Here is a 27,624-nt window from a genome sequence, read left to right on the forward strand (position 1 = left end):
CTGGAGTTTGAAGATAATGTGGGATGCCCCTATCACGGAGGAGCAGCTAACCACGAGCTGCAAAATTGTGGGGAGTTCAAAAAAGAGGTCCAGAACTTGCTGTCCCTCAAAATTTTAAGATGCCAAGCAAGGTCGAAAATGGAGGGCAGAATAAATATAGCCAGATTCGGCCAGGATGCCTCCACCTCTAGTCCCAGAATGACCTTCTCTGCCCCAATATCATCACCACTAGTAACAATCATCCGAACTCCACCCCAGCTCCCTGTCACAAACACCCATGCTGTGCCTTGGAACTATAATTTCCAAGTCTTTACCCAAGGAGCATCGAGTAGTACACTGGCTCCTAGCCTTGCCCCACCTTCAGCACCTCCTAAACCATGCTTCACTCCTCACGGGTACTTCAAGATGACTTATGCCGGACCTTCCGGTAGTCCTACTCCCCAACCAAACCCCAAACCTGTCACAACTAGTAGCTCCCACCCACCTGAGCAAGAAATAGAATTTATAACCCGAAGTGGGAGATGTTACGAGGATGACGGGAAGGAAAAGAAGAGAGGGAAAGTAAAAATGGGAGAGCCACAAGAGAACATGGAAGAGGTTGAGAAAGTGGAGAGAAGGGAACCGGCTGGACAAACTGAGGAAGAGGAACTATTGCTTCAAATAATGAAGCAAAGTGAATACGACGTTGTTGAGCAGTTGAGGAAGACGCCTGCCCGGATTTCGCTATTGTCATTGATCTTAAGTTCGGAAGTGCACCATCAAGCCCTACAGAAAATTCTGGATCAGGCCTTCGTTAACCCCGATATCACGTCGGGGCAATTTGAGAAAATAGTGGGACAAATCCAGGCATCCAGTTTTGAAACCTTCTCCGAAGAAGAGATAAACCCGGCTGCCTTGAAGCACACCAAGGCTTTATATGTGACAATAAAATGCAAAGGCTGCATAATTGCTAAGGTCTTAGTTGACAACGGGTCTGCGCTTAACGTCTTGCCCAATGCCACCTTGGCGAAGCTGCCAGTCGACCGCTCGAACATGCGTCAAAGTGCCATGGTGGTAAGAGCCTTTGACGGCACAAGGAGGGAAGTGCTGGGAGATGTTAACTTGCCACTTCAAATCGGGGCATGCACTTTCAATGTCACATTCCAAGTGATGAACATTGAACCTGCATACACCATGCTGCTAGGGAGGCCCTGGATCCATTCAGCAAATGTCGTACCTTCAACCCTGTATCAGAAAATTAAATACATCATGGACGACAGGATCATCACTGTGAAAGGGGAGGAAGCCATGCTAGTCACCAAGCCGCAATCACTTCCTTATGTGGAAGCAGCTGAAGAATCCTTGGAAAGTTCTTTCCAGGCTCTAGAGTTGTAAGAAACTATCCTGAGGGATGAAGGGGCCACGGCCAAAGTGATGCTCAAGAACGGATATGAGATGGGCAAGGGGCTAGGCACCACATTACAAGGGATCATCGAACCCATACCAGCTATCCAGAAGGTTGGCCATTTCGGCTTGGGTTATGAGGAAGATGCCCTCATGGATGGACGATTCTGGATGAGAAATATGCTTCGGGATCAGAGATTTGATCAGAAAATCGGGAAAATGAAGGTAGTCCAGAAAATCATAGAGGTTTTCACCAAGCCGGTCATTGAAAATCCAGTGGAAGCTGAAGAATCACCCGATGAACCATCCATTGATGTCATCCATCTCGATTCCTTGTATGAAGCCCTGATCTCGCCAATAGCTGAAGGGCAAGAACTGGACAACTGGACAGCAGAGGACATTCCTGTACTCAATTTCGAGTAAAGTACTTTTGGTTATCTACACTTGATCATTTCGTCCATGGTGACAAGTGTAATATTGTAAATGGACCCTTTTCTTATGATGCAAATATTAATGGATTAATAGCGCATTTTACATTCAATTCTCTTTTCCTTGTTTTTAGCCATTTTCATAATATATTCCACTTTCGTTTCTTCAGGACCCTTCATCAATTAACACCTAATAATTCAATAGACTCATAAATTCCTCTGGTTAATTTTGAAATCCCCATAACTGCGATTACTTCAAGTGATTCTGAGGAGGAACTCGCAGAAAAAAGGGATGAAAAAGATAAACCTTCCCTAGTGCCTTATGGGGACGAAACGTACACCATAAATCTAGGCACAGAAGAAATAAGAAGGGAACTTAAGGTTGTGGGGAGTGGAGAATTAGAAGATATGGTCAGTTTGCTCAAAGGATTCTTGGATGTATTTTCATGGAGCTATGACGATATGATCGGTTTAGACCCCCAGATTGTGACACACAAAATTCCCTTAATTCCCGGGACGATCCCAGTAAAGCAGAAGCTAAGAAGAATGAACCCTGACATGCTACTCAAAGTTAGGGATGAAGTCAAAAAGCAGTATGATGCTGGGTTTCTGGAAGTAGTCAAATATCCTCAATGGATAGCTAACGTCGTCCCGGTAATGAAGAAGGACGGAAGAGTCAGGGTGTGTGTACAGATTACAGGGATCTTAATAAAGTAAGCTTGAAAGATGATTTCCCTCTCCCACACATAGACGTGCTAGCAGACAATGCTGCAGGATTGGGCAGATGTTCATGTATCGATGGGGCGTCCGGGTACAATCAAATCCCCATGGATGAACAAGATAGGGAGAAAACTGATTTTATCACTCAGTGGGGGGTATTCTATTATCGGGTCATGCCATTTGGCTTAAAGAATGCAGGCGCTACCTACCAACGCACTATGGTCACATTATTCCACGACATGATGCACAAAGAAGTGGAGGTGTACATGGATGATATGATCATCAAATCTAGAGAAGGAGAAAGCCATGTATAAGTGCTAAGGAAAGTATTCGAAAGGCTCACAAAGTATAAGCTGAAGTTGAACCCTGCCAAATGCATGTTCGGAGCTAGATCAGAGAAGTTATTGGGATTCATAGTGAGTGAGAAGGGAATAGAAGTAGATCCAGACAAAGTTCGAGCCATTCAAGAGATGCCATCCCCAAAAATAGAAAGGAAGGTGCGCAGTTTCCTAGGGAAGCTGAACTACATTTTGAGATTTATTTCCAATCTCACTGCTAAAACTGAGCCTATCTTTAGACTACTCCGAAAGAACAACACTACTCAATGGGACTCAGTTTGTCAAGAGGCTTTCGAGAAAATTAAGCAGTACTTGTTAAACCCGCCGATATTGGTTCCTTTGGTGGCAGGAAGACCGTTGATTCCAGCTCAATGGGATGTGTTTTGGGGCAGCATGATGATACTAGATGAAAGGAGAGGGCCATTTATTACCTGAGCAAGAAGTTCAATGATTGCGAGTCAAGGTACTCCTTCCTAGAGAAAACTTGTTGCGCATTAGCCTGGGTGGCAAATCGGCTTAAACACTACATGTTGAATCATAAAACATGGCACATCTCCAGGATAGATCCTATCAAGTATTTATTTGAAAGCCCATTTATGCCAGGAAGGATAGCGAAATGGCAGGTCATACTCTCTTAATATGACATTGTCTATATAACCCGAAAAGCAGTGAAAGGTAGCATAATCGCTGATCTTCTAGCAGAAAACCCTATCCAAGATTATGAAGCCTTGGATTTTGAGTTCCCTGATGAGCATGTTAACGAAGTCAACGGCAAGGAAAAAGGGCTAGCTGATGTATGGCAAATGTATTTCGATGGAGCTGTCAATTTGTCTGGTAATGGAATTGGAGCTGTGCTGGTTTCCCCTGGCGGAAAACACTTCCCAATAGCTATCAAATTAAGGTTTGACTGCAATGAAAGTCAGAAAGTTGGAGGTGTATGGTGATTCGGCCTTGATCATTTATCAAGTCAAGGGAGAATGGCAAACTAAGGATCCGAAGTTAATCACATATCAGAAGTACCTATTGGAGTTGATTAAGAAATTTGAGGAAATCTCTTTCACTTACCTTAGTCGAGACAATAATCAATTTGCAGATGCCTTAGCCACCCTGGCTGTCATGGCTCAAATGGAAGAAGGGCAGAGGACTCAGGTATTGCGGATCAAAGCAAGGAGTGAGCCAGCGTACTGCTTCATGATCAAGGAAGAAACTGATGGTAAACCTTAGTATCATGACATCCAGGTCTACATCAAATCCAGAGAATTCCATCCAGGGGCAAGTAGAAACGAAAGAAGAATGCTCCGCAGATTAGCTTTGGGATACTTCCCCAGTGGTGAAATTTTATACAAAAGGAGCTCCAACGGCAAATTGTTGAGATGCGTTGATGCAAAAGAAGCGAGGAGGATCCTTTTCGAGACTCATGAGGGAAATTGTGCAACCCATGCTAATGGGCATATGATAGCTAAGCAAATCATGAGACGGGGATACTTCTGGACTACTATGGAGAAGGATTGCATTGAGTACTTTCGGAAGTGTCATAAATGTCAAATCTATGCAGATCCGATAAATGTCTTGGCTCATCAACTGTTCAACCTCGTCTCGCAATGGCCTTTCGCAATGTGGGGAATCGACGTGATTGGTCCCATCAACCCTAAGGCATCCAATGGGCATAGATTTATCCTACTAGCTATTGACTATTTTTCTAAATGGGTCGAAGCGACATCATATGCTCACATCACGCAGAACACATTCCTCAAATTCTTCAGAAATAATATCATCTGCCGACACGGCCTCCCTAGCGAAATAGTCACTGATAATGCCAAGAATTTGAATGGTCCGAAGATCCAGAGATTATGTGATCAATACAAGATTCGACATCTCAATTCTTCGCCATACCATCCCCAGATGAATGGAGCAGTGGAAGCCGCTAATAAAAATCTTAAGAGGATCATCCGAAAAATGACAGTCACTTATAGAGATTGGCATGATATGCTTCCCTACGCACTTTATGCATACCGGACCTTTATAAGAACATCGATTGGGGCAACTCCATACTCACTGGTTTACGGGATGGAAGCTGTTCTGCCTATTGAAGTAGAAATTCTTTCCCTAGGGATTCTGAAGGAATCAGAGATTGATGAATCGGAATGGATCCAGTCAAGGTTGGACCAATTGAATTTGCTAGACGAGAAAAGGCTAACGGCAGCATGTCATAGACAGTTATACCAGAGAAGAATGGCTAGGGCCTTTAACAAAGGCGTTCGCCCGCGCGAATTCCAACCCGGGGATCTGGTCCTAAAAAAGGTGCTCCCGAATCAAAACGATGCCCGGGGTAAATGGTCGCCAACCTATGAGGGACCCTACGTGGTTAAAAGGGCGTTCTCTGGTGGGGCCCTGATCTTAACCCATATGGATGGTGAAGAATTTCCAAGACCCGTGAATGCTGACACTGTCAAGAGGTATTATGCCTAAAAAAAATAATAATAATAATAAAAAATAAAAAAAGGGGTGAAAATCCAAAAAGGACTCCCCTAACAAAATGTGAGAAAGAAGGAGAAAACCCGGAAGGACGCTTTCTGTAAAATGAGTGAAGGGTAAAAACCCAAAAGGATACCCTGAAAATGAAAAGAAAAGAAAAAAGGAAAATAAAATCTGAGAGCAAAAACCCGAAAGGTAGCCTTTAGAATCAGAAAATGGAGAAATAAGGAAGGGCACACAGGAACGGAAATAAACCATCACGGTATGAACTTTCATCAATAGAGTACTTGAAATAATAGCAGTTAAGAGACTTCAAAGTCAACTAAAAGGAATCTGTGAGATCTATCCTTGTACCCTTTTTCTTTGAAACTGTACCTTTATCTCTCAAGCCATAATAAAGTCATCCTTTCACTTTGATCTATCCTCTTCGCACATTTGCGTTTTAATTTATCTTTTTGCTTTATCTTTCTCGTATACTCACACTCTAATGCTGCTTTTTTTTTTAACATCCTTATTTCATGCGCTATTAATCTGTTGAAATTTTGTCATAAGATTAGGATTTGGATATTGATAACCTTATATACTTTGCTATGAGATTTGTAGGGAATGGTCCCAAAAAAAAAAAAAAAAAACTAGAGGTGAAAACCTGAAAGGGCGCTTCTGGTCAGATGGGCAAAAGGGAAAGTGAAAACCCGCAAGGGTGCTTTTCGCAAAATAAGGAAGTCAAGAACAGAAAGAGAGTCCTGGGAAGTGAGTAAGGAATGGAAAATGATGGGTTAAGTCTTGCAACTCGTCTTCCATTAATCGTTCATCTTCAGGATCCTGTTAAGTACACTTCATCGCGGAAAAACTTCTCGTGTCAGGTTAGGCTTACTTTGTAAGCATTTTAATTTTCGCATTTAAATTCCTGTCATCAACCTCTGGTTCCTTGATCCAAGTTGATTTTAATTTTTTGCCTTTAAATTTCTGTTATCAACTTCTAGTTCCTTAATCTAAGTTGATTTTAATTTTTCGCATTTAAATTTCTGTCATCAACCTCTGGTTCCTTGATCTAAGTTGATTTTAATTTTTCCTGTCATTAACCTCTGGTTCCTTGAGCTAAGTTGATTTTAATTTTTCGCATTTAAATTTCTGTTATCAACCTCTGATTCCTTGAGCTAAGTTGATTTTAATTTTTCGCATTTAAATTTCTATTTTCAACCTCTGGTTCCTTGATGTAAGTTGATTTTAATTTTTCGCATTTAAATTCCTGTCATCAACCTCTGGTTCCTTGATCTAAGTTGATTTTAATTTTTCCAGTCATCAACCTCTGGTTCCTTGAGCTAAGTTGATTTTAATTTTTCGCATTTAGATTTTTGTTATCAACCTCTGGTTCCTTGAGCTAAGTTAATTTTAATTTTTCGCATTTAAATTTCTGTCATCAACCTCTGGTTCCTTGATCCAAGTTGATTTTAATTTTTCGCCTTTAAATTTCTGTTATCAACCTCTGATTCCTTGATCTAAGTTGATTTTAATTTTTCGCATTTAAATTTCTGTCATTAACCTCTGGTTCCTTAATCTAAGTTGATTTTAATTTTTCTTGTCATCAATCTCTGGTTCCTTGAGCTAAGTTGATTTTAATTTCTGTTATCAATCTCTAGTTCCTTGATCTAAGTTGATTTTAATTTTTCGCATTTAAATTTCTGTCATCAACCTCTGGTTCCTTGATCTAAGTTGATTTTAATTTTTCGCATTTAAATTTCTGTTATCAACCTCTGGTTTCTTGATCTAAGTTGATTTTAATTTTTCCAGTCATCAACCTCTGGTTCCTTGAGCTAAGTTGATTTTAATTTTTCGCATTTAAATTTCTGTTATCAACCTCTGGTTCCTTGAGCTAAGTTGATTTTAATTTTTCGTATTTAAATTTCTGTCATCAACCTCTAGTCCCTTGATCCAAGTTGATTTTAATTTTTCGCCTTTAAATTTCTGTTATCAACCTCTGGTTCCTAGATCTAAGTTGATTTTAATTTTTTACATTTAAATTTCTGTCATCAACCTCTGGTTCCTTGATCTAAGTTGATTTTAATTTTTCCTGTCATTAACCTCTGGTTCCTTGAGCTAAGTTGATTTTAACTTTTTGCCTTTAAATTCCTGTTATCAACCTCTGGTTCCTTGATTTTAATTTTCGCCTTTAAATTCCTGTTATCAACCTCTGGTTCCTTGATCTAAGTTGATTTTAATTTTTCGCATTTAAATTCCTATTATCAACCTCTCGTTCCTTGATCTAAGTTGATTTTAATTTTTCCTATCATTAACCTCTGGTTCCTTGAGCTAAGTTGATTTTAATTTTTCGTATTTAAATTTCTGTTATCAACCTCTGGTTCCTTAATCTAAGTTAATTTTAATTTTTCTCCTTTAAATTCCTGTTATCAACCTCAGGTTCCTTGATCTAAGTTGATTTTAATTTTTCTCCTTTAAATTCCTGTTATCAACTTCTGATTCCTTGATCTAAGTTGGTTTTAATTTTTAGCATTTAATTCCTGTTACCAACCTCTGGGTCATTGACCTAAGTTGGTTTTAGTTTCCTGACTTCAATTTTGAGTTTCAAGGTTTTAATACCCAATCGCCCAAAATATGGGTCTAAATCTTTACATAATTCCTACACAGGAAAATTTTTTCCTTCAATAGAAATTATGTAAACAGGGGCAGCTGTCAACACCATATTTTGGCCGATCCCCGAAATCAATAGACTTTGAAATCGATCTCCAGCACCAAGTCTCCATGTCATTCAATTCATTACCGATCTCTCTTCATAAGAATCAAACCAACACCAAGTCTTCATTACCGATCTCTCAAACCAATTATCGAGTCGCCTTGCCAGCCGATCACATTTCCGATCTCCCGTCAAATGAAATCCAATCGACATTAAGTCTTTGTGCCATCCAGTCTTATTTTCGACCTCCATTTTATAAATGTTGTGGATAATCGTTAGATAAAGTCCAATCTCCATTGCGGATAATCATTTAATAAAGTTAAGGTTTCAATCCAGCTTAATGGTGCTTCCGATCTTAAGTGTTCAAATCAGGTTTTCGATTTTAATAATCTTAAGTTTCGCTCGGTGTTTTTTCTCAGTTTAGGCCGATCTCATGCTTACAATGTTTTTTTGATCTCCCATACATAGATTAATAATCACTTTCAAGTTTGGTGTTCTAATATGTTCAGACAATTAGGCGCTTATACAACTTAGATACTTTCCGATCTCATCAAGTCATTGAACAAAAGAAAGAACTTCATTTTATTTCAAAGTAAAAAAATACAAGTCATTCGGCTGGAGGATCACCCCCAGCCTGTTCTACATTTCGCTCACCCTCTCTATCTCCTTCGACCTCCTCTTCACTCTCCTCTTCGTCTTAGGGAGCCAGGTCCACCATCCAGGAAAAGTCCTCCTCAGGATAACGCTTCTTGAGCTCGGCCAAAAGATCCCCGTGGGCGTTCACATAAGCACCGGCCTCCCTTGTCACTACCTCTTCTTCTTTCACTCTAAGTTCTTCAGTAAGACGAGCGACATCAGCAGCTCGGAGCGCTCGAGCTTCTTCAAGAGCATGAGCCTGCTCGGCCAATTTATCCTCATAGAATTTCATCCGCCCCTCAATTTCAGCTATATATTCCTGGGCGGATGAAAGTTGGGCTTGGGCAGAAGCCACTTTCTGACCCACCTTCTGGATCTCCTGCCTCAAATGATGAGCCTTTTCCCTGATGATATGCTGGTTCACTAAGCTCTCCATGCTCAAGCTCATCGTCTGGGCCAGGAGATCGTCGATGTTGCGCTGGGTCAGCTGGTGCCGATCCTCCTGGAGGCAGATGGAAGCTCCCAGAACCTTTGCCAAGCCTGGATTCTCCCGTACAGATCGATTCTTCTCCAGGGAGTGAATCAGGACCTGAGCGCCGGGGGAAAGGGTCCTCGAAGTAGGTTGGGAAGGACCTCCTTCCACACTCGAAGCAACTGGTGGAGGTGGTGGCAGCTCTTCTTGTAGAGGAGGAGACCGAACCACTTTTACTTCAGGAATCGGCGGTCCCGAGGGTCGGGACGAGCCTCCCTGCATCTCTCCTGGGTCGTGCCTTAGCGTCTGTGAGGCCTCGGCACACTTCATCTCCTGCACTTTCTTGGAGACCTCCCTCTTACGCTTTCGGCTCTCTTTGGAAGCCTCGCTGCCCACCATACCTGCACAAAGAAAAGTCAGTGAGTTCGTTAAGGCCCAAAGATCAGAGATATAGAAAGTACCGAGGCCAACATCAGAGAGCTGAAGCCCGCGTTCTTTGCCGGTAACCAGCCACATCATCCAATGATGCAGTTCGGCCATCACCGCATCTAAACAGGAGAACTTCTGATTGGCCGCCTGATCCTTTAACTCCATTACCATGGCGCCCTCTTCCCTACTCAGGGCGATGTGCTTCGGGAGTGATGGGCCTAGATGCAGCCAGCTACATGGGAAACCCTCAAAATCGTTCAGAATCTTGCTCCTCAGAATAAACAAACGATTCTTCCAATTCTTCAGTGAGGAGGGCAGATCGGTAAAGAGCCCACAATGCGGTTTTGCCTAAAAGAACCAGTACTCATGGTCCTTTCAACGAGTTAGCCTATGTAGCTCAGCGAACACCTTCGCTGTAGGATTGAGTCCCTTAGCTCGGCAGAGGCCTCTAAAGGCTGCCAGGATCCGCCATGAGTTCGGATGTACTTGGGCTATACATACTTGGTGGAATTTCAAAACTTCCTTAAAGAAGTCATCAAGAGGAAACCGCAGCCCGGCTTTTAGTTGCTCTTCGTATATCATGATCATATCATTTTCTTCGAAGAAATGATCGGCTCGAAGATCGCCATGACATCTGATGAGCTCGTATGAATCAGTCCGAAGGTTGTATTCTTGGCTAATCGACTGCAAATCGGTTTCTTGAAGGATTGACGGCAGTTCATCTGCGGGAAGGTTTTCTCTCCCTGAGGAATGCATTCGTCTTGAGGGTACCACTTGACCACGGGCTGAAATGGAGGTCATAGGAGGTTCAGATCACCCGCTTGGTCCGACCACTTCAACCTCATCTGACGACCACGAGACATGAACGGAAGGGGGGGCTCACCGCTCTCTGACCCTTGGAGCCGCTCATTTTCAAAGAAAAGAGAGAAACATAGTGAGGAACCAAGTGAACTTCAAAGGGTAGTCACCGATGTTAAGCGAGAAATTAGCAGTCTTCTCGCCCGAAATCGGCTCACCGATTATATCTGTAGATCGACCCAAGATCGGTATGATCGATATTTTCGACCTTGATCGGTAAATTAGTCCGGTTCTCTCACTGTCATCAAATATGGTTGTCATGATTTTTCGATCACCGGGGTCGTAAATTTTTAGTAGGGGAGCAAAGAAAGTAGTCAGAAAAAGACCAAAAGCACTCACCGTGGCCATAATGTTACCGGAAAACTAGAATAGAAGAAGAGAGAAATGGAAATAGGAAGGAATGAAATGTGGGAGAAATCTCCCATTGAAGGCATATATATAGGGAGGGTCTGAGCATTTATTACTAGCGGAAATCGAAGCGGATGCCTCGGTAACCGAAGTAATAAATGCTTTGACTGAATCAGCCCGGATAGAGAAGAAGGTGCTGGAATGGGAGAAATCGAGAGAGGGGCCCAACATGAGAGATCGGAAAAAGGTCATGATGGAAAGATCGGGAGATCGGAAAGCAAGGAGAGGATAGGACAACTTCCAATAACTGTCGTCATAATCAAAGCCGAGGTAGTTAAAGCGTTGCAGACGAGATCAAATCTCCACTGCACTCCTCATTTGCAGAATCGCCCACATTACTGACAGTTGCCAGGACATGTCATGACAGTCCTATACATCTCGATCTCCATCGTTGATCTTTCTTGTAAGGACAAGCTCGGAGCCCTTGGATCAAAGAGAAGACGACAAGACCGGCGTCTTTATTCCCGGCCCTCAGATCTCCCTTGATATGAAGATTTTAAACCATTGGATTAGAAAAGAGAAAGGACAAATATTCTGAATAGGATCTCAGCCATCCATTTTGATTCTCTTCAATTCTCAGACATCAGATCATGTCCTTTAAAATCCAAACCTTCCATCTCCCTCAGAGGAAATCCTGACCCTTCATTGGGAGCACCCGTTCCCTATAAATACCTGCATGCAATACTGTTAAAAAAAAAAAGAAAAAAAATGATGGTGATTATAGTGGAAAGGTTCTGAAAATTGATTCATTCTTGCTACTCTGTTATTTTTAAGCTTTCAAAATAGAAAAACTTTAGAAACCAGTTTTCTAAAGTATTTTCTTTGAAGGAGTGTTGGACACTGAAACTCTTTATTTTCAGTTTGTTCATTACTCTGTGATACCCTCTCTTAGTTTCAGTTTTGTCTTCATCATCTTTATATCCACTTTTATTTTCCAAGCTCAATCTCATTCAAACCCGATTATTATCATTTCGGCTCGATTGAATTCTAACTTGGTACTCTTCATTTCAAGGCAAGCATTAGTTCCCAGACTATTAGCACGCAGCTCTACTATATTTGTGACTCCATAGTTAGTTCAATAGATTCAACTCCCTACAGGTGAGTGTTTAGACCGTTGCTTTACCAAGTGCTCATTTTTTTTATATTTATTTTCTTTGTTTTCATGCTCATAATTTTCGTCAAGTTTACGTTATGTTAAAGACCCCCACGAAGGTGGTTATTCTCTTGAGTTTACCTTTTGTTCATCAGTTCATGTTATTTACTTTTTTTTTTAGCCTTTATTACATTCAAATATAGGTGTTCTGGTCCCGAGTAATGTATAGGTAGTTTGATAAAATGTTGGTAGCTGTATCTTAACACGAGAGTTTCTTCAAAATAATAAAAGTTTGGATAATAAATCAGAGAAAAATTATGAAGTCGAACCACTAGACAAGCTCAGGAGATAACTTGGTATAGTAGGGGATCGAGGTAAGATCGGATCCCAGACTAGTAAGCGGAAGAGATCGGATATTGCCTGTCAAAAGGTATTCGTAAGGCAATCACATAGGAGATCGGTAAAAAAAAATTAGTCTGTATCCCCTACCTAGTTATAAGGTACCAACGGATTAAGAGAAGCCTTGTTTGGGCTCTCAGCGTCTTCGGATGTCAGAACCCTTAGTCTAAGGTCTTTACGACATACGATCACAATTAAATCTCAAGAGGTCAAAGGAGAGTTCTTATCCGATTCTCAATTAAAAATTTTAATAAATATTAAAAGAGATCGGAGGAGAGTTCTTATCCGATTCTCAATCAAAATTTTTAATAAATATTAAAAGAGATCGGAGGAGAGTTCTTATACGATTCTCAATCAAAGATTTTAATAAATATTAAATAAGATCGGAGGAGAGTTCTTATCTGATTCTCAATCAAAATTCTAATAAATGTGGGAAGACCGGAGGAGAGTTCTTATCCGAGATTCCTCATTTAAACTTTAAACAGACTACCCCTAGGGATTGGGAGAGGTTTTTACTCGGATTCTCTCAAATTCCAACTAAAATAACACAAAATGCAAAGTAACCCTCTAAACCAAAACTGTTACGTAACACCAATTCACTAAGGGTCGTCTCATGTACTTATATATCTGGGCAACCTGAAATAGTGAAAAATCAAATATTCCCTTTCATCAAAGGGATTAACATCATCATTTTAACCCCCCCTAACTTTCGATTTTAATTTGTAAGGAGCATAATATTAAATCTGTTTACCCTCATAGAGGGACGAGGCAGGGTGCCTAACACCTTCCCCGCCCGTATATGGACCCCGAACCTAGAATCTCTATTTTCGACGTGGTTTCTTTTAATTTATCTTTTTGTTTTGTGTGTAAATAGTTTCCTTTAATTTTCCTCAAAATTAAAGTGGCGACTCCTCACTCTTTCCCACTTCGGTGAGTGTTCGTCCAAGCGATTGCAAAACACCTTACGACAATATAGTTAGTCCTTATCCTATAAGGAAAGGTTCCTTAAAGGTAAAAAATATTTGGGTACCTAAAGGAACAAATCCTAATGTCTCTAACCCCCAAGGACCCAAATTTTCTTGGGTACCTAAGAAATAGTTACTTAATTTCAGGTATGTCTTAGAAGCAAGCAAGAGTGTGAACAATGGTATGTTGATAGTGCTTGCTCAAGACACATGACTGGAGACAAAGAAAAATCCTCAAACCTTACCTTGAAAAGTGGTGGACATGTGAGATTTAGTGACAAAGGCAAAGCTTACATCATTGGAAGTGGTTCTATTTGGAAAAATCCAAGCATAAAGGATGTTGCACTAGTTGAAGGTTTAAAATTTAATCTTCTTAGTGTAAGTCAACTATGTGATAAAGGTTACAAAGTTATTTTTAATTCTACACATTATGAGATTAGAAGTTTGCATGATGATCATATATTATTCATTGCACCTAAAAGTGAAAATGTATATTTGCTTGATTTGAATGTTATTGAAAATGGAAATGAATGATGTCTTGTATCTCTTGAAGAATATAGTTGGTTGTGGCATAGAAGACTTGGTCATGCTAGTATGCATGTGATTTCAAAACTTTTAAGATATGATCTTGTTAAAGGTTTGCCAAAAATTAACTTTGAAAAAGATCATGTTTGCAAGCCTTGTTCTCTTAGGAAACAAACCAAAGCTTCTTTCAAATCAAAAAATGTTGTTTTAACATCTAGACCTCTTGAGTTATTACATCTTGATTTGTTTGGTCCTATTACACCTATAAGTCTTGGTGGTAAAGCATATACTTTGGTCATAGTAGATGATTACACTAGGTATACATGGACATATTTTCTCGCACATAAGGATGAAACTTTTAGTGTATTTACATCTTTTAGTAAGAAAGTACAAAGTGAAAAAGGCTTACCCATTTCCTCCATTAGAAGTGATCATGGGAGAGAGTTTGAAAACTAATCTTTTGATGAATTTTGTTCAAACAATGGCATTTTTCATAACTTTTCAGCTCTTAGAACCCCACAACAAATGGAGTTGTAGAAAGGAAAAATAGAACTTTACAAGAAATGGGAAGAACAATGCTTAGTGAACACAATCTTCCAAAATATTTTTGGGCAAAAGCTATTAACACTGCTTGCTATATCTTGAATAGAGCAATGATTAAGCCAATCTTAAAGAAAACCTCTTATGAGTTTTGGAAAGGGAGGAAGCCTAACATTTCTTACTTTCACGCATTTGGTTGTAAGTGTTACATTTTGAATAATAAGAAGGATAGCCTCAAAAAGTTTGATGTAAAATCAAATGAAGGTATTTTTCTAGGATATTCAATACATAACAAAGCTTATAGAGTCTTTAATAGAAGAACTTTGTTAGTTGAGGAAACCATTCATGTTGTATTTGATGAAACTAACAACTTCTTGGAAAGAAAGATTGTTTGTGATGATGATGAACTAAGTAAAATTTTTGGAAGAAAAAGGGATGAGACTTAATAGCAACAAAGTCAACCTATTGAGCCCCAAAGTGCAATTGAGAATGATGTTGTCAATGCAAATGCTAATGAGAAAGGTCAAGAAGGTGATCAAGAAGTATTGCCCAATATTGAAGAACTCCAAATTAATGAACCACATCATGATGACCTACCTCAAGAATGGAGATATCATAGAGATCATCCAAAGGAGAACATAATTGATAGCCCTTCACAAAACATGATGACAAGAGCTCAACTTCAAAAATACTTTGGTAATGTTGCATTTGTCTCTCAACTTGAACCAAAGTCTTATGATGAAGCTCAAAGTGATGAGAGTTTGATTCTTGCTATGCAAGAAGAACTCAATCAATTTGAGAGAAATAAAGTATGGAAACTTGTTCCTAGAGGACTAGAAATCATTCTATCATTGGTACTAAGTGGGTTTTTAGGAACAAAATGGATGATAAAGGGCATGTTATTAGAAATAAGGCTAGATTAGTAGCTCAAGGATATAATCAAGAAGAAGGTATTGATTTTAATGAGACTTTTGCTCCGGTTGCTAAAATTGAAGCTATTAGAATGTTGTGTACATTTGCATGTTATAAAAATTTTATTTTATATCAAATGGATGTTAAGAGTACATTATTGAATGGTTATATTGATGAAGAAGTTTATGTTGAACAACCACCAGGTTTTAAAAACCATAAATTTCCTAATCATGTTTATAAACTCACTAAGGCCTTATATGGATTGAAGCAAGCCCCTAGAGCTTGGTATGAGAGGCTTAGTAAGTTTCTTTTAGATAATGGTTTTCAAAGAGGAAAAGTAGATAGCACACTTTTCACAAAAACACACAAACATGATATGCTTATTGTTCAAATTTATGTTGATGACATTATTTTTTGTGCTACTAATGCTTCTCTATGCAAAACCTTCTCTAAGATGATGCAAAATGAATTTGAGATGAGCATGATGGGTGAACTTACCTTTTTCCTTGGACTACAAATTAAGCAACTTAATGGTGGCATCTTCGTTAATCAATCCAAGTACATCAAAGATATACTAAAGAAATTCAAGATGGATGATTTGAAGAGTATTGGAACTCCTATGAGCTCCACCATCAAATTGGAAAAGGATGAAAAAGGTAAAGATGTTGATCAAAAGCTATTTAGAGGCATGATTGGCTCACTTTTATATTTAACTGCATCTAGACCTGACATTCATTTTAGTGTGTGTTTGTGTACTCGGTTTCAATCATGTCCCAAAGAATCTCATCTAATTGTTGTTAAAAGGATTTTTAAATACCTCATTGGTACACACTCAATTGGATTATGGTATTCTAAATGCGACATGTTTGATCTAGTTGGATATAGTGATTCTGACTTTGCTGGAAGTAGATTAGATAGAAAGATTACTTTGGGTACTTGCCAATTCCTAGGTCATGCCTTAGTGTCTTAGCATAGTAAGAAACAAACTTCTGTAGCTCTTTCTACTGCTGAAGCAGAATACATTGCTGCAAGAAGTTGTGTTACATACATTCTTTGGATGAAGCAACAATTAGAAGATTTTGGTATAAAGGTTAATCATGTTCCTATAAGGTGTGATAACACTAGTGCCATCAACCTAACTAAAAATCCAGTCCAACACTCTAGATCAAAGCACATAGAAATTAGACATCACTTTATTAGAGATCAGGTTCAAAATGGTAACATTAAGTTAGAGTTTGTTCCTACAGAACAACAACTTGCAGACATTTTTACAAAACCCTAAATGAGGAAAACTTTTGTAGGATTAGAAGGGAACTTAGCATAAGTGGAGCTATTGAATGATATTTGCTGCCTTTGATATGAATTTGGTGCATAATTTGGTTGAATATGTTATTAGTGATATATTCTGCATATATGTGTTTTTAGTTAACTACTTTTCATTGCAGTTGTCTTGTTTTATACCTGTATAATATTTAGCCAACTAGATTTCAAAATTAGTTATCTAATTTTGCTTCTGTGTACATTTGAGAAAACGCGCCTTTTTTAAAATTACTTTCTTTCTAACAGGTATTTTCGCTCTCTTTACAATTTATTTAGACAAATATACCCCTAAGCACAGTTAAGCTCTTTTTATGTCTTTAAAGGGTAAAATTGGATTTTAGCAAAAAGAGATTCCCGGATCTCCATGATAAACTAATACAGTTTCAAAATTTGAAATTTTTTAGTAACTGCTACATATCACTTCAATCAGTCTCTCAAAAACTTCCCATTTTCTACTGCAAATTGATTCTCCACTCTCTTAGAAATCTAAATTTCTCTCAAAACCAGAAACTTCCAATTCCCCCTCTTAAAATCCCTAAACGATGAAATCCCATTCTTCCTTAAGCTGCTACTTCTCTCTCTTTGAAATTTTCCAAGAATCGATGGCAAGGGTAAAACAAGTGGCTACCAAACCTCGAAAATTCATGGGTGATGCTATGAAAGCTGTTGGCATATCCGAAAAGGAAAGAGAAGAAGAAACTGAAGTTGAGAACAATGATAAAGAAACAGAGACAGTGGCAGAACGAGCAAGAAAAAGAAAAAGAAAGGGTATTGCTGGGTCAGAGCCTTCCAAGAAAAAAAGGAAAATGGAGAAGGCCCCTGCTTCGAAACCCTTTGCGCAATAGAATATTTTCGAGCCAAGGTACATTAAATGGGATTCATTTTCTGATTTGCCTTATGAATTTGAAAATTTATTTATTTTTCAAAGCTATATGGAATTTTCTGAGTTGAATGAATATTATTATCCTTATTTAATTCAAGAATTTTATGGGAGTATGAAAGAAGTTATTAAAGGAGAAAGTTTTAGTGTGAAAGTTAAGAAGAAAAGTCAGATTATTGATGTAGATTTCTTAGCCTCTGTTTTGAACTTATCGAATGATGAAAATAGGATTGGAACCTTTAAAGATACTAGGAAGCTTGAAGGATATGATGAGAAGGCATTTCAATTATCAATTTTTTCGAAGGGTGCACCCGAAAATGAAATCTCCAATATCAGTTTAGTGCCTCAAAATTTTAGGATTCTGCAATCCTTCATTTGATACTTGCTCAATCCTAGAAGTGGTAGTCATTCATATGCAAATAGCCTTGATTTATGCACTATGTGGCACTTGGTTAATAAAATCATATTCAATTTGTCATTTTTTATTTCAAAGTGATTGTTAAGTCTAGTAAGCATAGAAGGTTGCCATATGCTATGCCTTTGACTCTTGTATTTCAAGCTATGGGAGTTGATCTGAGCAAAGAAAAGAAGTTTAGCAATCCTATCCGCATTAAAGAGATATTCAAGGCTGATGATGGTAGGAAAAGGAGTAAGAAAGAAGAGAAAAAATAAGAAGAAGAGACTGAGATTGAGATTGAATCTGAATCAGAATCAAACTTTGAAATAGAATCAGATATCCTAATAAGCAAGTTGAAAGAGAGAAGTTCTAAGATAGATGAAGGGGAAAGCTCTAAAAAGAAAGAGAAAATGAAGCTGGAAATATCAGATTTTGTGAAAACAAGTAAAGCAAATCTGGAAATAATGAAGGAAATCAAAGAAATGAGTGGACTGAGCTTGAGTATTTTGAAAAAATCTCATGAATTGCAGAAGGGAATTGTGGCTGAGCAAAATGCAAATATGGATATGTTGATTAATAGATTGGATAGATAAGAATGGTTCATGAAGAAGATGGCTCAAATGTTATTTGGTGAATCTTTTGGGAAGTTTAGAGATTTTGGAAGCTACCCACAGGGTACTACTGGTCCTAGCAATGAAAAGGCTGCTGGACCAAGTGGAGTAAAAATTTCTGAAGTGGAAGAAGAAGAAGAAGAAGAGGAGAATGTAGAATCTGCTGAAAAGGAAAAAGAAGAAAGTAAGCTAGCTGAGGTTGAAGAAGTAGAGAAAAATGATGAGAATGAAGAAACTGTATAAGAGAAATGAGAAGCAAAACAAGGACAGAAAAAGGAAAATCAAGAGAATCCTCCTCATCTCATACTAAAAGCAACAGCAGCAGTGAGAATGGAAAAAGTGAAGACAGAAATGGTTCAAGAAAGAACAGGAGAAAAAAGATGCTCACAAGAAGAAAGAAGAGCAGTCACAAGACCCTTCCTTTAATCAACCAAGCCTTGCTCTTGCTCCTACTCCCTCTCAACCAGTACCTGAATCATCTATCTCTTTATCCATGCAATATGGCCCTAAAAGAACAAAAGCGCAAGCCAGAAAATTAGTCCTACCCATTCCTCCAAAAATCCAAGTAACCATACCTGAAAAAGACTCCCCAAAGAAGAAGAAACAAGCCAAAGTTGTTGATCCTACTCACCTTAGGAGAAGTGACAGGATCCTTGGCAGCAAAGATAAACCTTGAGATTTTTGAAATATAATTTATGACTTTCAAAATTGTGTCTTTTTGTTTTTCTTTCAAAAAGGGGAGAAAATAGGAGAATGTCTATCTTTTTGTTGATGTCAAAAAGGGAGAGAAATTAAGAGAAGATAGGAAAATATTTTAACTAACAAAATGTTTTTAATTAACTGGGTACATTTTTAGTTAACTAATTTTGTTCAGTGGTTGTATGGTTCATATTCTGATATAGATATTTTGAACTTATTTTGGAAAGTTATTGAAGATATGATAATGATCTTTTATGATTGACTTATGGTTGATATATCCTATATATGATGATTGAATTGATCTTGGATTAATTGATCTTGGAAATTGTTTAACATGTTACTTCAATTGTTATCTTCAAAATGCTTTGAATATCAGATTTAGGGGGAGCTATTTTGTAGTTTCTCAACTTTATTGCATTTTGAATGATTGTGTGCATACATATAGGGGGAGCTTGTCTTAAAGCAAGTTCTTGCATACATGACATGTGTAGATAGTTATACAATTGAATTTTTATGATCTTCATAGATTTATTAAGTTTTGACATCATCAAAAAGGGAGAGATTGTAGGCCCCGTAAGTTATAATGAGCTTGGTTTTAATGATAACAAAACTTAATGAAAAATACAATAACCCTTTGTACATAAGCATTTGAAATGATTTTATAGGTCATGATATGCAAAGACATTGATGGAATGTCTATTCTATTGACATGGCTAAGATAAAAGGAGATTACTATATTATATAACACAAGACGAATCAAAGTCCATGAAGAATTATGATAGAAATTAAGTTCTTAGGTCTATTGTACAAGATTGGAGAGATTATGCCATTTAAGACCTAAAATCAAATTTGTTTTTAAATTCAAGAGTTTAAAAAGTGTTGTTACATCATTTTTAAGGTTTTTGAATGGTCAAAATAATTTTTACACCTTCCTTCAAAAATTTAAAATTTCAAAATTTAAGTTAGACAGTAGCGAAATTAGTTAACCTTTTACGAAAATTAGTTAACTAGTTTTGTTGTCTAAAATTTTCTGTCTTACAAAACTAGTTAACCAGTGAAAATTTTAGTTAACTATTTTCATACTCTGACCTGACAGAACTCTGCTGCACGACTTTCAAAGAAGTAACGGCTAGTTTTTTGAAAATTAAAGAGCCGTTAGACACACTCTCTAGCAGACGTTTTTAGCAATGGAAAGCACCTATAAAAGGCATCATTTACTACAATTTTACCTAATGAAAGTGTTCCTATTCATTGAAAATTTATTGTGATATTTTTAAAGCTTTTATTCAAATACTCTTGAGCTTGAGTGGCAAATTTTCTCTCTCAATCTTTTAGTATTAAATTCTGTATCTGAGAGTTATTGAGAGTGATTTCATCCACACCAAAACCTATTTAAGGTTGTGTAAGTGTGAGGACACACTTGTGGAAGGTCTTCAAGCACCTTGTGAAGCTTATGGAAGGTTTTCAAGCACCTTGTGAAGCTTGTGGTCTTTTGTTGTAAGCAAAGACATTGTAAAGGTTCTCAAGCACCTGGGAAGCTTACAGAGATTGTAAAGGCTTTGAATCTTGCCTATTGTAAAAGATCAAATAGTGGAGTGACTTTCAAAGTGGGACTTTGAGAATAGTGGATGTAGGCTAAGAGAGCCGAACCACTATAAACCTTGTGTTTGATTCTCTTCTTCCCTTAACTCTTTAATTTTTAGCATTTTATTTCTCTAATTATATATTGAATGTGTTGAAAATTTGTTTTATTGAGTTAATATTGAGTTTGAATAATTAAACTTGTAAATTCTGATTTATACGTGAAAAGATACGCTTGATATTAAGTGATTGTTTTGTGTATGAGCTGCTATTTGTGCGACTTGTTTGATCACTTAAATTACATCTTAAAAACAGAGTTACACACATACATAGAAGTGCAAAACCATAATTTTTCATTAAGTCTTGAGCAAGGATTGAAAAATTGCCTAAAGTGTCAAATTCACCACCCTCTTGGTTACTTTCTTTGGGACAACAATAAGTATATTTTCCTGTTAATTAATTTAAACAAAGATGAGCTTTTCTAGCACAAATTTTTTATGTTAAGTGCATATGAGATTCTTTTTCTTACTCTTTGAGCTTATTATTAAATTTGTACATGAAAATTTTTTTTATGAAAAACCGTACATGAAAAATTTTTTATGAAAAATGTTTCATAAAATTTTTTTTTTCATAAGAATATTTTTTGTTATTTGATTGCAGTATTAAACTAATGATATATTTTATATATGCATGTACAAATGTTTTTACTTTTTTTTTTGTGAGAAAAAAGAAAGACTAAACCAACAACCCAACAAACTACCCAGCACCCAATCAGGGTAGGCAACCCCTATAGAATCATGCATCAGCCAAGGAGCAAAAGCTTCAGGAGGATCACGCAAAACATGCACTCCCAATTGAAAAGATCCAGCAAAGTGATTTGCAACTTGATTAGCCTCTCTAAAAATACTTTTCACGATAATTTCCCAATCAAAACTGTTAAGCTACTTCACAGCCAATAACATTGGAAGAGAAACACCAGGATCAACGTGCACCTAATTGATACTCTTAACCACAAAACAATTATCACTTTGCACAAACACATTATTCAAGTCCAACGATCTTGCCAATCTGAGGCCTTCCAACAAAGCCTTAAATTTCGCTGCTTTAACAGAAGTTTTCCCAAAATTTGCAACAAAATCAGCAATCCACTGACCATTTGAATCTCGAATCACTCCCCCACCACAACCCAAACCATCCACACTAGACACAGCACCATCAGTATTCAAAAAAACTCATCCTGGTTTGGCAGCCTCCCACCTAACCCAACTAATTCTTCTCTTAGACAAATAATTATCACTTTGCAGCAAACAATCAAAAGCCTTGTTATAAGATTTTGCCTGAGCAAGCACTTGACTAACTAAGCTCTGGCCACTGTAAAAAGAATCACAAAAAATAGTCGCATTCCTAGTCTTCTAAATGGACCAACAAGCAACTCCAAAAATGAAACACTAAGACATACCATAACAATTAATAGAATAATCCATAAGGTTTTCACACAGCCAATCAACAAAGTTACTAATAGTAAAAAAAATCCAGCTTACCTCCAGCCCCTTTAATTAAGCCGACCCACACACTTGTAGCAACAAAGCAATCACGAAGAGCATGCAATAAAGACTCTTCTCCACACTTACAAATAGAACACCAAGAAGACTTAACTAAATGCCTTCTGTGATGTTCAGCATTAGTGAGAGGACGACCGTGTAAAGCTAACCACAAGAAGCACGAATTCTTTGGGGCCCTTTCCACTTCCAAACCATTCACCAATCCAAATTCGAATTAATCCCATCTCTTGATATCATTTCATCAGCACTCTTAATAGTAAATCTGCCATTCTTTTTCAAACTCCAAACAGAATCATTTTCTTCCAAATTCGAGGGAGGTAGCATGACTACTAACTTATTTAACACTTCCTCTGATAGGAAGATTTCAAAAGTAGGCCAATTCCACTCACCCACCTCATTCACACACAAACTTTACCTTCAAGCAAATAGATTGGCACTTCCCTAACTGCCACATCATATAGCACAACTCCTTGGGGAATCTATATATCAGTCCAGAATTTAGCTACTCTCCCATTGCCAATGGTCCACGCAACGTTCTCCCTAACATCCTCCCAAATTCTAGAAATTCCTCTCCATATAAAAGAGCCATTAGCTTTAGCAATTCTATGAGGAAGAACCTCATTGCTAACCTTGTACTTGCTCTTAAGGACTTTCACCCAAACAGCCTTATTCTTAGTCACTAAATTCAGACCAAGTTTCATTTAAAAAAAAAAAAACTCCATTCAACTGCCCTATATCTCGAAAACCCAAGCCCCCAACTTTCTTTAGTTGCATCACTTTATCCCACGCAACAAGGGCTAATTTCCTTTTAAAATGTTTTTATATTTTAATATGATTATTAAAGTTTAAAAATTAAAAAATGACTAAATTTATTTTCTTTAAAAATTACTTAATTTTTTTATTAGAAAAATATTTTTTGTTTATTCATTTTTCTGATTTGGTCAAATGTTAAAAAATATAGAAAAAAAAATTTCCGTGAAACAAATGAAACCTAAATTTTAAATAATATTTTATTTTGTATAATAATAAATCAGTTAATACCAAAAGTTAAATAAGAGTGCTTTATTTTCTTCACTGGTTGTCACGATTTGAGCTCCGAGTAAACTCTAAACTATTGGTATAATAATTGGAGTATTGTTAGGCTAACTCAAAGTTAGGATTGCTCATGGACCAGTTTCGGTTTGTGACTCGATCAAAATTGAAATGGACTTTGGGAGTGGGTTTTTCCGATTTTGAGTGATATATTCAATGATTAAAATAAATTTTTAATTTTTTTAAAATTTATAATTTGAACCAAATTGGATCATGAAGCTAATTCATCAATTTCGATTTAGTTAAGGTGTAAGGGGATATGTGGTTATGATTTAGTTAAATCACACATTCGTTGGTTTCAATATGAGGTTTGAAAAGAAGAATCACAAATTTAGTTTACTCCTTTTTTTTCTTAAATTCCTCTTATATATATATATATATATATATATATATATATTAAATTCTCTTTTTTAACGGGAATACATTTTTATTAATACAAAATTAATTGACCCCTATATATTAGGTAAATTATTGTTTACTTGTAGTATATATGTACTTGTACGCATAAAAATGTGAAATTTTATTACTTTTACAATAAGTATACTATTTTTTAGTATACTAAATATATTAGATAATTCATCTATATATTGAATCTAAAATATCTTTTTCTAGATTCGTCATTGTCCAATGGCCAATAGTCTTTGCTCACATATAAGTCATGAATTTTGAAGATGTCTCGTGCTGATTTTCGCACATCTCCATCCGGTATTTTAATTTCAAATCATTCTCATGACTCAAACCTTCATAGACTATTGGCTTAACAATGAAGATGGGAGTGATCCTACCAATGGGCTTTACCTTAGTGATATTAAGGTGTTTTTTAGGGATGCGAGTCTCGAATTCGAATTTCAATTGAACTTAATTATACTAAAAAAAAAAAAGATGGGAATGAGCCTAATTATATGACTCAAATATCAACTTAAAGTGTTAATAATAATTCACTAGGATTCTATTTGATTTAATTGTTTGATACAGTTGATAACTAATAATAAACAATTAACAGCTGATAGCTGTTATTATTGAAATATCTTAAGCATTTAGTAAAATTATGCCTAATTATTACAATTATATGTAAAATGAATACTACATTAATTGTTTTACTATTGAAATAGGCATATAATTATTAATTTATTGTACAACATATAAAAATATAATAATTTGTTAAGTATATATAAAAATCAACATTATAATTATTATATTTACAATATTTTATTATTATTTAGTATTTATTATAATTTTAAATAATTTATTGGTATAACAAATTATTTTAAAGGTACAAAAATTTTATAAGCAATAAATTTTTTTAAAAAATAATATGGTCTAAATAAAAAATAAATCAAATCAGCTATCGGTTGAGTAAAACATTTCTAAAACTATAGTTAGTCCAAACTGCAACAGATAAGTATTCTATCAATTGCTTACCTATAAAATTAATAATTGGGATCTAGTATATTAACTTAAAACACCAATATGTATATAAAATTAAGTGAAAAAGTAATTTTACATACCTGATTTTAGATTTAAAGTAGAGCTAGCGATTTAACTTATTTGTATTTCTGCAATTACAAACCCTATAAAATTAGATCTTGTATGATAAAAAACTAGACCTTCCTCTCCTTCTCCTTATTCATGTTGGTCGCTTTTCAATGGGGCTAGCCAAAATCATTGTTAAGGATGGAGATGGGACTTAGCCTATTTTTATAGAGAATCATATGGATCTTCCCATCGCAAATCCTTATACAATTAGGCCTGCACTTTTAACCACATTACCATACTAGCCCAAAAGAGGTGCTCAACCCCATTACACAAGTAATCACAAAAAACTCAAATTGGGCTCTATACACATATTCTCAAACTGTATTTATTCAGTCCGTTTTCACTAACCAAATAACCCATAATTAATAGTAGCCTATATCATAAATTCTTACATTCTCCCACTTAGGCAATATTAATTGTGTATTTTTTTTAAGTTAAAAAAAAACAATTTTAAAAATGACTCTCAGATCGCATAATAAAACACAAATGTGACCACTAATTTTGAAAACATACAGTTTAAGAAATAACACCTCTATAAATCTCGTCCACATTAAGCCACTAATATCAAATCATGGCGGTAATTATGCCCTTTATTAACGTAAGACCAATCTATGGTTACAAATATAAATAATTTAATCGACATAGATTACAGTATGATAGTGTATCAAGAAAATAATACTCAAATATGATCAATTTGTTATTTCATTGTCGGTCCTCAATGATTTCTTTTCTAACACGAATGCTTAGGAATAAGTAAGAGAAATCCACAATAAGCCATTTATTTCCAGAAACACTAATGGAAATATGCACATTGGCTATGAACAATATTTAAGACTAAACCACATGTCTTAAGAATTTAACACATATCTCATGACATACCATCAATTAATGAGCAAATATAATCAAATATAATATCACAAATGATGATCATCAAATAATCACATATATCCATCTCAAACAAATAATGATTATATGGATAAAATAATATATATAATTGCCCAAAAGAGTTTATTACAAAACCAAGCTCCCACTAACCAAAAACACCAAAAGACTCCACAAAACCCATATTACTAGCATGTCCCTTAAAAACTATAGGTCTAAGACCCTTGGTTAGTGGATCAGCAAGCATTAACTCAGTATGAATATGCTTTATCTCTATATCCCCTTTCTTCACTAAATCTCAAACAGTGAGATATTTGATTTCCAAATGTTTAGAACCACTATTACTCTTATTATTCTTTGAAAAGAACACAGCAGCACTATTATCATAATAAATTGGAAGTGGTTTGGAAATGGAGTCCACCACAAGCAGCCCAGACACAAAATTTTTAAGCCACACTGCCCGTGTTGCAGCTCCATAATAAGCAACAAATTCAGCTTGCATAGTAGAAGAAGCAATTAGTGTTTGTTTAACACTTTTCCATGAAATAGCTCCACCAATAAACATAAACACATACCTCGATGTAGATTTCAAATCATCATAACAACCTACAAAATCTGAGTTTGAATGTCCAACTATTTCAAGGTGATCAACTTGTTTATAAATCAACATATAATCTTTTGTCTTTTGTAAGTACCTTAAAACTTTCTTAACAGTAACCCAATGCATTGGCCTAGGGTTAGACAAATATCGACTAAGAACACTAACAACATATGCAATATCAGGTCTTATATACACATAAGCATACATGAAGCTACTAATAACACTAGCATAAGGTACACCAATTATGGAATCTTTCTCAAAGTTATTTTTAGGACACTATTCCTTACTAAATTTGTCCCCTTTCACAATAGGAACATCACCACCTTTACAGTTTTATATATTAAATCTACTAAGCACATGATCAATGTAGGCTCTTTAAGAAATTCCCAACACATGACGAGATTGATCACAATGAATCTCAATGCCCAAGACAAAAGATGCCTCTCTAAGATCTTTCATGTCAAAGGTCTTAGAGAGCAATTGTTTAGTCTCACAAAGTAGTCCCATATCACTACTAGCCAACAAAATATTATCAACATAGAGAACAAGAAATATAAATTTACTCCCACTAACTTTTAGATAAATGCAATGATCAATCTTATACTTTATAAAACCAAGTGAAGTTGCTACTTTATCAAATTTGAGATACCAATGTTATGAAGCTTGCTTAAACCATAAATAGATTTCTTCAATCTACACACCAAACGTTCCTTACCACTCTCCTGAAAACCTTCATGTTGCACCATAAATACACCTGCATCAAGATCTCCATTTAAGAATGCAGTTTTCACATCCATTTGGTGATGCTCTAAGTTAAAATGATCCACTAAAGCCATAATAATCCTGAATGAATCTTTAGTGGAAATTGGTAAGAAAGTCTCAATATGATCAACACCCACACATTAAGTAAAACCCTTTGTAACTAATCTTGCCTTAAATCTCTCAATTTCCCCTTAGAGTTCTTCTTAGTTTTAAACACCCATTTACACTCAATAGGCTTATAACCAGGTGGAAGCTCCACTAATTTCCATGCTCCACTAATTTCAATACTCCATTATGAGCCATGGATGTCATTTCATCTTTCATAGCATTAACTCACAAATGTGAATGAGTGCCATTGACTACCTCTTCAAATGTTACTGGATCAACAACATGACTTATATCGTAATCACTCTTACCAAGATACACAA

At 36.4% G+C, this 27,624-nt stretch overlaps 1 protein-coding gene across 1 annotated transcript; it reads right to left on the minus strand.

Annotated features, from left to right (window-relative positions):
- Positions 1–26,131: 26,131 nt before the first annotated feature.
- On the minus strand, positions 26,132–26,641 carry LOC131176300 (secreted RxLR effector protein 161-like). The gene has a single exon (XM_058141302.1). The coding sequence runs from the start codon at positions 26,639–26,641 to the stop codon at positions 26,132–26,134; it is 510 nt and encodes a 169-aa protein (XP_057997285.1).
- Positions 26,642–27,624: the final 983 nt, after the last annotated feature.

This window comes from Hevea brasiliensis, unplaced genomic scaffold, assembly GCF_030052815.1.
Source record: "Hevea brasiliensis isolate MT/VB/25A 57/8 unplaced genomic scaffold, ASM3005281v1 Scaf1, whole genome shotgun sequence".
Taxonomy (NCBI): domain Eukaryota; kingdom Viridiplantae; phylum Streptophyta; class Magnoliopsida; order Malpighiales; family Euphorbiaceae; genus Hevea; species Hevea brasiliensis.

What these genes read in the sequence shown, in the direction of transcription:
- LOC131176300 (XM_058141302.1), bottom strand. Translation starts at nt 26,641, where the DNA reads ATGTATGCTTATGTGTATATAAGACCTGATATTGCATATGTTGTTAGT.